At 42.6% G+C, this 13,683-nt stretch overlaps 3 protein-coding genes across 3 annotated transcripts; all 3 read right to left on the reverse strand. All coding sequences in view use genetic code 11, as the record gives it.

Moving 5' to 3' along the window:
- Positions 1–2,629: 2,629 nt before the first annotated feature.
- Positions 2,630–3,069, reverse strand: EGR_00255 (Cyclin-dependent kinases regulatory subunit; the record flags this gene model as incomplete). The annotated part of the gene is made up of 2 exons (XM_024489504.1): positions 2,630–2,849; positions 3,011–3,069. The coding sequence occupies 2 exons, from the start codon at positions 3,067–3,069 to the stop codon at positions 2,630–2,632; spliced, it is 279 nt and encodes a 92-aa protein (XP_024356182.1).
- A 1,706-nt stretch (positions 3,070–4,775) lies between these two features.
- EGR_00256 (hypothetical protein) lies at positions 4,776–6,627 on the reverse strand (the record flags this gene model as incomplete). Its single annotated transcript, XM_024489505.1, has 2 exons — positions 4,776–5,878; positions 5,904–6,627. 2 exons carry the CDS (start codon positions 6,625–6,627, stop codon positions 4,776–4,778), a joined length of 1,827 nt encoding a protein of 608 aa, XP_024356183.1.
- Positions 6,628–8,129: 1,502 nt separating this feature from the next.
- Positions 8,130–10,977, reverse strand: EGR_00257 (Ubiquitin fusion degradation protein; the record flags this gene model as incomplete). Its single annotated transcript, XM_024489506.1, has 9 exons — positions 8,130–8,207; positions 8,451–8,520; positions 8,926–9,017; positions 9,272–9,316; positions 9,401–9,472; positions 9,781–9,922; positions 10,529–10,781; positions 10,816–10,848; positions 10,887–10,977. 9 exons carry the CDS (start codon positions 10,975–10,977, stop codon positions 8,130–8,132), a joined length of 876 nt encoding a protein of 291 aa, XP_024356184.1.
- Between the last annotated feature and the right edge of the window lie 2,706 nt (positions 10,978–13,683).

Genomic DNA, 13,683 nt, shown 5'->3' on the forward strand with positions numbered 1-13,683 from the left:
TGCTTCGAGCGAGAAGATTAGGGAAGGAAGGGTATCTTTTATTTGACATGCATAGTAAAAGCATGCAGGATTGAATCTAACCTTCTCTTCAGGGGTCACTTGCATCCATTAAGTCATGTGGTTGGCGTAGCCAGGCCGCTTGTAGCCTAACAGATGTATTTATACGGCCATATTCAACGCTTTTCTCGTGCTAAGCCAAAGTAGCATGAAAGGACGTATACTGTAGTGTCCTGAGACTCCCTGAAGACGAAAAAAGATAAAATACTCGAGCAGAATTTATAATTCAGCGCAGAGAAGCTATTTGGGCCATTGGCATGGCCCGAAAGGGCAGCCCACTTAGAGAGGTGCAAGAGGGCTAATTCAAAGTACAAAAGTGGCGCCTCACCAGAACCGAGGCATAAACCACTATCATATTACAGTGACGCACGATATTAGTAGCTTGAGTAGACCTACATTACTTAGGCTTGAGCAGTAAAACTTCGTTAGCATAGGAAAATATTTGGTCTGTGGCGGCTGATTCGCCCTTAAGACTCAGGTGACGTTAGTGTTAAGTTGAAAGTCAGTGTAGATTTGACATTTCAAGGAGTAGATGAACATAACATGCAATGCCTTTTCCTGTTTGTACGCCCCTTTTTCATTGCAAATTGAATAAAAGCAATACCGGTTTGTTTAAATGGGCTTCTCTTATTTTCTTCGAAACTCGTTGCATCTTTGTCTAAATCATTTGAGACTCGGTGTGGTGGTTCACAAATTTGTTTTGCCTATGTTACCTCATCACTCCTACTGCGGTGAAGTAGAACTAGAACCGGGTTTGAACTCATCACTGAGTACCAGTCTTCTATGCTTCCCAGTAAAGGAGCACTCAGTCCGCAAATTATGCTTGTAGTTGAAACCACTCAGTCGAGTACACTTCCTCGCACAAGAGGCCTGTTTAGATGTTCAAGTTAAGCCTAGAAGTGATTTTGCATCATTTGTTGCCCAGCTAATGCTGCTAAAATACTTGACTCACTTGTCCTGAGCAGATGCCAAACTACTAGTCACCGCCATTTCCATAATAGACACGCTTCTTTTAGCAGACTCGTAGGGTCCAGTTAGGAGAAACTTAATGGTGTTTTTGATGACGATGACTGGTAGAACGTATTAGAAAGCTACCATGTCATAAACAAGAGGCAGTACCCTCAAGAATGCATCTGGAATTTGGCTCTCATGTCCATGTTTCCACTAAGGCAACTAACAGTGATCAAACTGTACGGTTAAGCTAAGTTCGTACTCACTCCAGCTCCTGAGCTCGTGTCTAATGAACCCCCACCCCACCATCTCAATCCTTAACAATTCTCTTTCCCCCGAATTGTTTCAATTTTTCCGTCAAAGTACTCGTAATTAATTTGTTAACCATGCTACTACCGAAAATGGGCCTTTGAATAAAAAATGCAGAGAATTAACTTCAGTAGTCCATAATTATAAAAGGATTTAAGACGTTAATACCACTCAGACATATAATAATAATATAGTAATAGTGCAGCGCTGGCAGCACTCGCTGCGGTAAGAGTGTTCCCAAGAGGACGATGAAAAAGAGTGATGTGCGGCTCCGGTGTAGGCACCATGGGATCGGCACTTTGCAATAGTTTAGCGCAGATAACTTAATGGTCAAATTGATAAAGACTGGAACTGTGACCGCTTTAAAGGGAATGAAAACCTCTCTGAAAGATTGATAGATGTCAAGCAAATGCATTTCCGAGGTCCAGAAACCCTGAAGATTGATGATTTTGTGGTGATAAAAAGGCATTCTGTTTAGCTTAACTTAAGTACAAAACTATATCACTCACTCCTGAAAGGTTCACAGAGGTGTTTTCTGCACGAAAGGCTAACAAAATAACCACATGTAACTGCATAGGAAATTACTAGCATTCAACACCAGTCGTAGAGGGTAATCAACCACGGCACAGGTGTTTTACGGTATACATAGGGATGCCCCCCGAAGATAAAAATGCAGTTGTCCACAGACCTAGAGCAACTTACACCTCTTGCGCCATTTCTGTCTCAAATAAGCAGTTTGCGACAAGTTGGTTCAACCATTTGTCGTAAACCAATAAAGAACGCATCGTATACACACGACCCCGTAGCAAATGCACCAATCGCTAACCAATAATATCTAAATGATCCAGCGGGAATATCTACACGAATTTCCAAGACGGAACCCACAGCCCACCTGTGAACCACACGAACAATATGAAGTACAGACATTTACAGTACTGCCTCAAGGTGGGCCAAGTAATCAAGGATCAAACGTCCCTCTCCTTCATATCACTAAACGCAGGCCATAGGCATACTTACCAAAACGAATACACAAATTTTACGAGCAAGCTCAACAGGTAATTCGAGGCCGGAAGCCACATACACCGCCACCAACGTCCCAATGCGAAACAATCGCCAAGAAACCTACCACCACTTCAGAAATATCAGGAGTACCGTCGCGAGAGCATGAACGGCCAGATGCGAGCAGGATAATAGAACCACCAGAGCCAAAATTCAGAATAGAAGATAAAATAAGACCTCCCACCAAATCTTCGAAAAAAAGTGGTGCTGTTTAGCAAAAAATTTACTTTATTAAAACACCATTAGAGAACACCTACGCGTGCTGAGGATTAGGCTCAGAAAGCACATTCTCAGATGTAGGCTGAACATCCGTACGGGGACGACGAAAGAGGATGACGTGTGGTTCTGGTTCATGAATCATGTAGTGAACCCATCCGACGGATTGTTGAATCCCCAGTGCGCGCCATTCCCGCTCTGTCATTAGACGATGTTTCGGAATTCTGCTAACCAATTCCTTTGGCAAATGGACGTGCCTTAAGACAAAATAATCCGCATGTATACGTTAGCGGTGAACTGATGTGGAGCAACCGTTGAGAGTAAAAACATACTTAAGAGTTGTGCCAACCCCTTTTTCACCGAAGTATTACAAACAGCAGCCAATAAATCCAGACAAAAAGATCGAGAACTGACGTACCGGTATTCGTAAACGTCGTCATAATACTTATCCGAGTAGTATATACTCCTATCAGCCATGAAAAAGCCAAAACAATTCAAATGAAGAAGCAGCTATAGTTTACTGGACCCGCACTCTCTGCCTCACCAAAGTCCCAAGCACTTAAACAAATCGTCAAAAGTCAACTCAAACCTAAATTTCCAAAATAAATTTATCCGAGCATCAGAAAATATCTGCATATATAACAAAATTACAGGGACTTACTTTAAATTACATACCACCGAACAATATCTGCATAATACGGAAGGTTATGAAACGTACTTCAGTGTTTCAGAAACAACTGATAGATTTGACTCTTGAACTAAATTTTCATTAAATATGCCTGCAGCACCCCGATACTTCACCAAAGGTGAAAAAAGACGTAACACTTAGGCAGAATATCAATATTTGACATACAGAAAGTATTACTGCTACTGGCATTTCTTGGAGGCCAGCCCACCTGGTGAAGACGCAATCGCTAAGGCACAAAAGTAACCCTCTGGCAAAACCGACAATTAATGAGACAACCAACGTATTCCGGTATCTATTCACTATTGCCATAACAAAGCAGAATAAATGAAATCAGATGGGCTCCAAATTTTTATTCAATACGTAATTGCCATAATACTATTAGTTAATTCATTATTTCTTCATTGTAGATTTTGCGCAAATTGTAAATGCTGACATTTACGTTTAGCACGATAGTGTAGAAAACTGTCAAAATGTGTCTCACCAGAATGAAGAACCAGTTTTAACGTATAGAATGGCCGGAAGGCTACGGATACGCCAGGCAAGTAATAAATTGGCACCATACGCCATTTATATTACCGTGTTTCTAAAAATTTTAGTTAAGTCGCTTTTATGATGATATGGAGGCCCTAAGTAGCGTTCGTATCTGCCTTTTTCTAAATATGTTGCTCAATTTTTAATCACATCACATTCTTTTGACAGTCTAGGGGAAGTCTTTGCGTATTTCTCCTTAAGTCTCACCTGAAGTCGTAATAACCCAAAGTATGGAGGAGAACATGTGCTAGCTCGGATGCCATGCCGTAGTGGAAAACAACCCAGTGAAATCAAAGTACCCACATTGCTTAGCTTAAGTAAGCAAAAGTTAAATTTGAAATGGGGGATCCGTTTTCCTCCCCTAGAAGTCAATATTTTTTCGTCCAATGTTTATGAAGGGCATATTGAGAAGCTACTAAAAATAGAATAATTAAGGCAAATCAAATACGAATTGATCGGTTTTCTTAAATTCATACTTGTAGCTAGGTCAAATGCTAATTATATTAGAATTTTAAAGGTATGTCTAAATCAGTATCTTTTAGTTTGGAAGCACTCAATCAAAGGTTGAACTGCCTCAACAGCAAGACCATGATAATTACCAAGTGATTGGTATCCGTGTTTAGACTGTTCCTGTAAAAGCACTTATTCAAATTCATTAAATCTCTTCATGCTAGGAGTTTTGCCTTTTTGGTACTGCACATTACCGAAACATTTTAGCGAAAAGTAATGTTTTGATAAAAGTGCCACTAGTTGGACACTTTATGTTAGCTTTAACTAATCACGAAACAAGATGCGTTTCTTTACCTGCAATATTTTTTTTTATGATAATCTTGCTGCAACACTAAAGGCAGTTGTCTATGTATAGTGGAATAGTAGTAAACGAGTTGTGGAAGTAACAAGCATTGGTAATGTTAGTAAATAGATAAAGTCGAATTAAATGGTCGCTTTAATTGACTCCTATGCGTCATCCCATCATGAATCGACTATCCGTGGTGAAATGCGTCGGTTGAGTTTGGCCTCGGCCTGTTCCCGTTGACATTGGATCGAACCTCGATGAGTTGTACATGGTGCGGGCTTGGTAGTTCCCCTGCACTCCCTGCTGCTGGTGCGCCGGAGAGATGCGCCAACTGTTGCTGCTGTTAGTGGTGGTGGCGGTGGCAGTGTTGGGTTGTAGCTGACAGTGGTGACGGTGATATATAGGATAGCCGGAGAAAACTGGTAGCTGACCCGGACTATTAGGTCCAACAAAGTCGTTACTGATTCCGTTGTATATCAGAGTGTCAAGTGGGTTTTCAGCTCTGCTGTTCGACAAGGCCTGTGTATCTCGATCCCCCGTCTTAGTGATGTTAGGTCGCTGATGGTGGTGATGCTGAACCACCATATGCATCAAATCCCCACCACCACCACCACCACCACCACCACCACCTCGAATTACGTTTGCGCCGGAGGCGTGGCTGACAGTCTGGATGTGCTGGATAGGCATTGACGTCTGCGATTGTAATCGCTGTGATGCTTGATTGGACACCGACTGCAGACTTCGCGAATCAACGCAAGCCTTCTCAAGCTGACGATTTAGTTGTTCTTCTAAGTCGTCATTGTCCTCCGGTATGAAGGCGTCTTTTGGCTGGTTGGCTGAGATCGCAGCACGCAAAAGCGTCAGATCGCTTGGCTCCATGCCGTCCGGAAAGCTGAAAACACTCTTCACCCCTCCCGGTCCGACCTCCTCGGAGACGAGGTACTTTTTGATGGCTTCTCGTTGGTTACCTTGGTCTCGGTGAATTGGTGTGTCGGGCAGGACCCCACAACCAGTTCCCGGACCGCAGCCACATTCCCTCGAAAAGGGATTGTGCGATTCACGTCTGACAAGAGCACTACTCTCCTGATTCAGCGAATGCTGGGGATTCAAGGGGTTCTGGAAGGGCGGGGGGTGATGGTTGCTGGAAGCGTTCATCTGGCAGATGCGTCCCACCCCGCCAACACTGAATGTACTCTCACTTGGTCCACTAGACATAACTGTGCCGACGATTGAATGCTGCGGTCGAATATCAAGACGTCGGAGGGGAGTTTCTCGGAGCGGGCACCAATGTCTGACCGAGTGATCCATGCTGCTCGAATTTTTGACGCGCCGCCTGAAAGTCACGGTAGTCGTAGGTTGTCCTTTCATCCACGTCTGATTCGAACGTGAATGGAGGCTGGAAGTTGTTGGCCATGGATTGTTGAGCGTAGTAATTTCCATGATGCATGACCTGGTGGACTGGAGAACTCTGTTGGTGCGAGTCCTGGTGGAAATTATGGGCGTAGCAAGTGTTCGGATTGCGATTTGCGCGAGAATACATCATGATCCGCCGATCAAGTTCCTCCTCTCCCTGACGCTTGCTCTTTGAGATGGATGTGTTGAAGGGGTTTTGACGAATGGCAGAACTATTCGCTGGGATCTGTTGTCTGGATTGTGAAAGTGGGTGCTGTTCAGAAGGAAGAGAAAGTGGAGGTTCGTATTTGGCCTGTTCCACAATATAGCTACTTGACTGATCCCTCACGATGTTTGTTAGACCAGGAAAATAGGTTTCGGCACGGATAACAATTTCTTCAAAGGGATCTTCAGTCGTTTCAATATAACTCAACTGTGGTCGTAACTTCTCATACCGTTTCCTACCGATTGCCCTGGTAGGATCGACTTGTGCTGCCTCGATTGACTCAAGCTCAGCTTCTGAGGCCTCGGGAGTGGGACTTCGCTGATTGTTGGTGGGCTTTTGAGACGTTGATTGTGCACAAACAGAAGTATTGCTGGTTGGAGGATCACGAACTCGAAAAATCATCCGGGTCCTGCGGCATAAGACTCCTCTTCTGCCTAAATGGCCTTATCGGTTGTCGGGTTGCGGACTTAGAGACACTCGTGTGTGATTGGTCATTCAGATGAGGCTATCCGACTCTGAATGGCTCATGGAAATAGCACCGAGAGGGTGTCCGCGCGCATGTGTGACGGAAGCGTCGACAACTACGGTGGTGACCCCTTAACAACGCAATAATCGCTATTTGCGCAATGCGAACTTGCGCGAATTTACTTTTGACCGTACTCGCACACATACGTACGGAAGGTTATAAAAATTACTAATCATCTGCACCGCTTGTAGATAAATAAAACTGATCATTCATTATTGTAAGATGCAAGAGGCGGAGAGCATTAAAACAGCAACTTTTTCAATAAACTCTATCTATCTTTACTGCAAATATTCAAAAAGAATGTCGAAACAGTAATGGGATGGTATTTCATCACTAAAGCGGGACATCATTTCAAAACCACATCATTATCGACCATAAATTCCCAAGTACTAATACTTCCATGCATTCAGATTTAGTACGTTTACGGATCTTCTGAGAGGTAAATCTGTATGCATAAATATAAGGGCTTGAATTCAGTATGAATTCTAACATGCTGCTTATTAAGTGGAAACTATGAAACCAACTAGATATTCAGTAATTCAATAATTTTTAATTATCAAGCTAGGCCATAGGTACCACTTTGCAATATTTAAGGGCATTTTATAGTGAAAGTACAAAACGTCCCCCAATTCTCAACTTCAAATGGCCTTGGTTACAGTCTTACGATCAACGCCGAATATGAGTATCATGCCCACCAAATCACGACCAGACGCTGCTTGATGTCCCGTCAATCGCATTTACTATTCAAAGGAGGTGGATCGAGATGTGTGTATGCCAAACCACTGCTCTTGGCAGCAAACTGATTATTCCTATTCAAAATGCCGTGGCGACGACAACAAATTCGCACAATTCCCAAGACTAATACTACGATCATATGGCATTCCAATCACACCCCAAATTGCTGACCATTATCCTGGAGCTTAAAACGAAGCAGACGTGAAATGTTGGCATAATCTGGCATTGCACCCAGCAGTAGCCAACACGCCTCAGCGAATCGCAAGCTGAGCACATCGTCGAGATCCGTTTCCCAATACAACCACCCTACGATCACAAATATGTACGGCTGAGGATTATAGCAGGGAGGAAAAACTAGAAACTCAAGCAGACCAACCGAAGTGAAACACAATGACCAACCATTGAGCCTACGAAATTTGGCTGTACAACCAATGCTTGATTTCCTGGAGACCTATTTTGACTTAAAACACTTAAACTATCATTAAAATTAATGGGCTCCGATCTGGGCAGAATCCTTGATCTGCCCAAGGCAGAACCTTCATTCTCTCCAAATGGGAATTAAGGTGAAATATATCGACTTTATTTTCGAGAGCAAACTGCAGAGAGGGGGAAAAAATTACAGTACATTGTCATTCGATCAAGATCAGGAGGGTTTCCGAGCGTCATGCTTCAGCTTCACACCTTCTCCATGAAATGGTTTGAAAAAACCATCTGCGCCATCCTAAAATTTGATAATATTTACACCTGAATAATTCGTGTGACTGAGATTGTATGAGTAGAACTAAAAAGCTAGCTATCATAAATCAGGCGATTACTAAAACAGGTAAATTCATAAAACATTCAGATTTAATAATTCTTATTCCCTACTGATGGGAGCGACCGAAAACTTTTGTTCCGCGAGCAACGAGTAAAAAAGAGAAAGAACAATGATAGTAATAAAAGAAGGTGGGAATCTTTCACATACGTCTGCCTTCTGTTTGGTTACTCGCAGGAAAGTAAGGCTACCCGGTTGGTATTCAAAGTTCGGTACTCCTCTGAAAGTAAAATCACGAATTTAATCCCAAAAGTGAAAAACGACCCAAAATAAAGTACCTCGTCACCCGCTGGTTCAGTTTAACTTATTGTGGGCGTGAGGAATAGAAAGCTCAAGTATTTTCGATGAAAGGATCCTGATGCAAGAGGTAAATCAAAAGCCGGATCAACACACGGGATTAATATGATCAATACATTATTTTAAGGTCAATGGTTCACCTAACACCAGCATCACAGATTTTACCATAATCGATTGAAACTGAACAGTGCCTTGCAGAAAATCCAAATATGCGGTTACTTATCTACTGACCAGCTTCAGAGTCAGGTAAAGGTAAATGTTCAACATTAAGAAAACTAATGTGGCAAAAAATAGATTTCATTTGGGAAAAAAGATGAGGCAGGCTGACCGTTGTGAGATGATATGACCCGCAGATGCTGAGGCGCCTGTAGTAGACTCACAGCTTCGGCCATCCAATCTACAGCCCATACCACCGAAAATCTAACGAAGTAAGCGTCTTTAAACAAACCGAAACAGTTTTTGCAGCGGAATTTCAAGTAGCAAATGTGAGTTCTGGTTCTCTCTTCAGAACAACGAAAAAAATATGCGGCAAATTTGACAGATTTTGGACCATCTGATTATTAGGCAAGAAGACGTGGGTCTTCTTTGATGCCAAACCTTTGCAAACATGCTTTATTAAAGCATCAAGTGCGGGAGCAGATAAGGGAACTGAGCAGGATAAAGAACTTGAGTACCCTCAATCCTTTGACTCGCTCCGGGATGAGAGCCTCGTTGTCCTCCTAACGAATAATAAGCATAATAATATTGTGAAACTACGACGTACTTAAAAGACATATGGGAGCAAGTAAAGAAAAAAACCATACCTCAGAAGCTGATAAATTTTTCTCCTTGATTCCATGACTGTCTTCATACCCCACAGGTGGAGCAAAGTCAACCTAGAAAGTGGAAAACCGGTTAGGCTTGTTGTAACTGCTCAGTGAAACAAGTAGGCCTACTGGCCTAGATTTTTAGGAAATCCAAAATAAAAAACGATGACGCCAGATTGTTAATTTTGTTATGGAAAACCAGATACGATGCATAATAAGCGCAATCGATGGTTCATTACCTACTTTAGGGAGGATTAAATGTAAAATGGAAATCAGTTTGCATTTTTGGACGATGAGGCAGCAGTAACTTGAACAGCAGAATGCAAATGGTGCAAGCATTTGTTACCACTAAGAAATACCGAAATTAAAGTTCTTACACTCATGTCGCATTCGATGATTCGAACGGCACTCTTCGGTTGCAACTCAAGGACTTTGAGTTCATACATTGTATCATTGTAAGTGATCGCAAGCGTATCGCCCACCGTGAGGCAAGCGAATTTACGCAAAGCGTACTCCAATCTGCGAAGAAATGGAGCAGTCGCTACTAGATTTGAATGGCACTAGTGCAGCTAAAAACCACCTGAATTTTGTTCATTAATGTCACCATGCTTTATATGGATGGATGAATGAATTGATAAAAAAATGAGTAAATGAAGGAATGAAGGAATATGAAGTACTACCATCCCAAACAGTATGGAGAATTCATTGTACAACCCCATCCCAGGGGAATCATAATCGAAAAAGCATCTCCATGAAATAAGTACAAATATTGGACTGATTTGAATTTTGTCATTAAAAAAGAGGCGGTTGTAGGCTGTACAGATAGGCTTATTTTATCATATGTACGCAAAACAACATCAACACTCCTGTCCAGTTTTTGTACTAGTTCAAAAGAACGTGGGTGAACGCGCTCTAAAGTTAGTTATAACCCGTAGGAAATAATAACAATCATCAGAAAGGCAAAACAATAATAATTATAAACAAAAACGGCCCTAACCTAGTGCATTACTTACCGCAGTATGACTAATATGCTAATATGAATCAAAACACTTGAAAAGAGGCTTCTTCTCTTATAAACCTTTGCTCTATTAAAATAATAGATTCCGATTAGAATACTGGACATACACAGCCTTTGGATTTGATATGTCGAGGAAAGACGTGGATTGGGGTTGGAACTTGGCGAAAGTGGCAACTGGTAAGACAACACTTTTCACATGAACCAAATCCCCTTCTTCAAGGCAAAGATTCTGCAGCATCCAATAAGGCACATAGATTCTACCTTCGTCGGCGACAAATTCAAGCACACCACAATGGGTGCTTCTATCGGCCGCAGTATTGGTTAATTTAAAGGTCATTGGGTTAAGAGCGTTTAATCTTGCTATCGAAAGGTGGATGAAAAGGACAGGGCTTACTTAGATGCTCCAAAGCCGACGGTGGCATGAGAACTAGAAATAGCGCAGATATAAAAAATAAAAAATCCTACTTTTGCCACCGTCCATGATGTCATCACGCGCTTTTCCAGGCGTAAACGAGTGAGAGTAGCAACGATAGGAGGTTGAGAATGTCGAAGCCATATGGGGGAACATAATGTCAAACTAGGAAGATCACTATTTGGAAGCGCTTACCATCTTTGAAAACCTAAAAAGCGCAAAATGTTTTTATGCAACATATATTACAAACGACCACCAAAAATATTTAACTCCTAAGGATGTAAGATTTGTAAGTAGATATTGCGTTATAATTCAACCTAGTATCACATGAAATAATCAAATGTATGTCTGGCAAATCTGAGTTGCAACTAGAGGAATATACTGAGGATGAACATATGAAGGGAATAAGACAGTTTTAAATCACATCTTTGGCGCATTGCAATGCCAACACACAAAAATGGCACTAATTACTCACCATGTACGTCTACCACTTGTATATTCCTTGCAGATAAGGAAAGCCCAAAAACTAAGTAAATATGGCATGCATGAGTCCACAGAAAGCACGCTTCGGGGAACACAAAAACAACAAAGGTAATATGGAAGACCCCGCATACATAAAAGGTGTTACCAGATTATACGTTAAGGCAAAAAAGGGCGAAAAAGATTGAAGAAAACTGGTTACCGTATTCAATGTGCTCTAAAGGCGCGGGATCATGCCAAACAATTTAAATAAATTTTGAAGCAGGATCCAAATTAAGTCCACCCTTAATTGTTTGTGCAAAGATGACAAAAAGAACGTGATGCAAAAATTTTCGTGATAGCCTGTGACCTAATAAATTGTTGGTTTACCAAGCATGTCAAAAAATCGTAAAATGCAAAGAAATGCTTAAATAAATAACAGATCAAGAAAAAATTTTGGATACGCTTTCCTTGCAATCCACATAGACAGTATTGTTTTGACGCTGAGCTGGCTGAAGTGTTAATTGCATGGTGCATCCTCCTCTATCTACCTTTCAAAATCATCGAGAGACTATTTAGTACCTCTAACTATTCTGTTTTTATAGCATCTTAGCTTTCTGCTGGTAAGACCACTAGGCGAAAATACTTATTTTTAGCTTCTTAGGTTGTACGGTGGATTTGGTTTAGCTGACAATGAACGCTTCGATACCTATGTGGCAAACGTGAAAATTGTATAGCGCCCCAACAATTCTCTGAAGACCAAGGAAGATATTGTAATACGATAGCAGTTCATCCCTCGGTTCTGGTGAGGCGCCACTTTTGGACTTTGAATTAGCCCTCTTGTACCCCGTTGGGTGGGCTGGCCTTTTGGGCCATGCCAATAGCCCAGACACCTTCCCCGTGCCGAATATATATATTCTGCATGAGTATTGTGTCTTCTTTCGTCTTCAGGGAGTCTCGGGACGCTACAGTATAATACCAGGGCAGGGTGTATGTATTTGGCGTACAGAAGGCACTAGGACTTCTTAAGACGGCCCGAAGGTCAGCCAACTCTGCGTTGTACAGCGGTTGAGACGAAGTGACCCTTTTCCAACACCGACCGTTGAACTAACCCCCTCCGTGTTGCATAACCCGTCCCCTCTGTTAAGCATCGTTCCTGGGGCTCTTCCTGGTCAGCCATCCCGAGCTGGCCGTGCCAGTCATCAAATCCCCATGCAACTGAGGAGATACTTAGCCGCAACGCCACTTACCCCTCTTGGCAATTTAAATGGATCTATAATTTAGTCTAGTATGGGAACTGAATTCAGGAACGGGGTATTGTGCCGGCCGTCATGAGTGTTCATAGGTAGACATAGGAACAAAGGCCTAAAAGTATGTGGGAGGGGGAAGGGTTTTGCGCCTGTTCCTACTTGCCGCGTTGTTCTCACTTCGGAAATGCATGGTCATATTAATCCGGACCCCATTCAGGCAGTAGAGGAAACGAGAAGGCATCGTGAATTTACTTTGTCGACAGCTAGTGGCTAGTGCCACCCCAGTATTTAATAGCTTTCCCGAAACACCTCGATACTTCTCAGAAGACGAAAGATGACGTAAAACTAGGGTAGAATACATGTGATCTACATATAGAATGTATGAGGGCTGCTGGCACGACCCAAAGGCCAGCCCACGCGGTGAAGTACTACGACCAAGTCGACGTAGCTCCTAACCAAAACCGACCGGTAAACAAACAACCAACATTACAACTGCTCTAGGATAGTGTAGCAAAGCTTTTTTGAAGAGGAACAAAGACAAATAGTGGGGCACAACACATACAGGACGAGGCTCGAAGGTCCCCTCTCCCTTGGTCCTCATACGCTTAGAACACCCAGGTTGGTTTGATTTTGTTTATTAGGGCGAGTAAATGGGGGAAGCGAGTACAGAGTTTAGGGGGTGTGGACACGTAACCGCTCTCCGGTTTGACAATGCTAGGATCGGAGCTCCGCAGTTTCCTAGGTCTGGTAAATTACTGCCGGCGTTTCGTAAAGGGTTTTGCTAAGATCGCCAGCCCGTTACATAAATTAACTGAAAAGCAGGCAAGGAAGAATTTTAAGTAAAAGAGCATGATGAAGCGTTTAAAGAACTGAAGCGAATGCTCCGCTCCGATCCTAGCGTTGCCAAACTTCAATTCGAGTGCCCCACCGTTTGCACCGGATACGGACACGAGCGATGCCGCAAAGGACAAAAAAGGAAGGGAACGGGTCATCGGCTACGCGAGTACACGGCTCAGCAAGAAAATGAGACAGAAAAGTGCGACGCAACGTGAGCTGTTTGCTAGCTAGTCAATGGTTCGACACTTCAGACATCACCTGATAGCGAGGAAGTTCATTGTTAGAGCCAACTATCAGGCACTCA

Source organism: Echinococcus granulosus, assembly GCF_000524195.1.
Source record: "Echinococcus granulosus chromosome Unknown EG_S00001, whole genome shotgun sequence".
NCBI lineage: Eukaryota > Metazoa > Platyhelminthes > Cestoda > Cyclophyllidea > Taeniidae > Echinococcus > Echinococcus granulosus.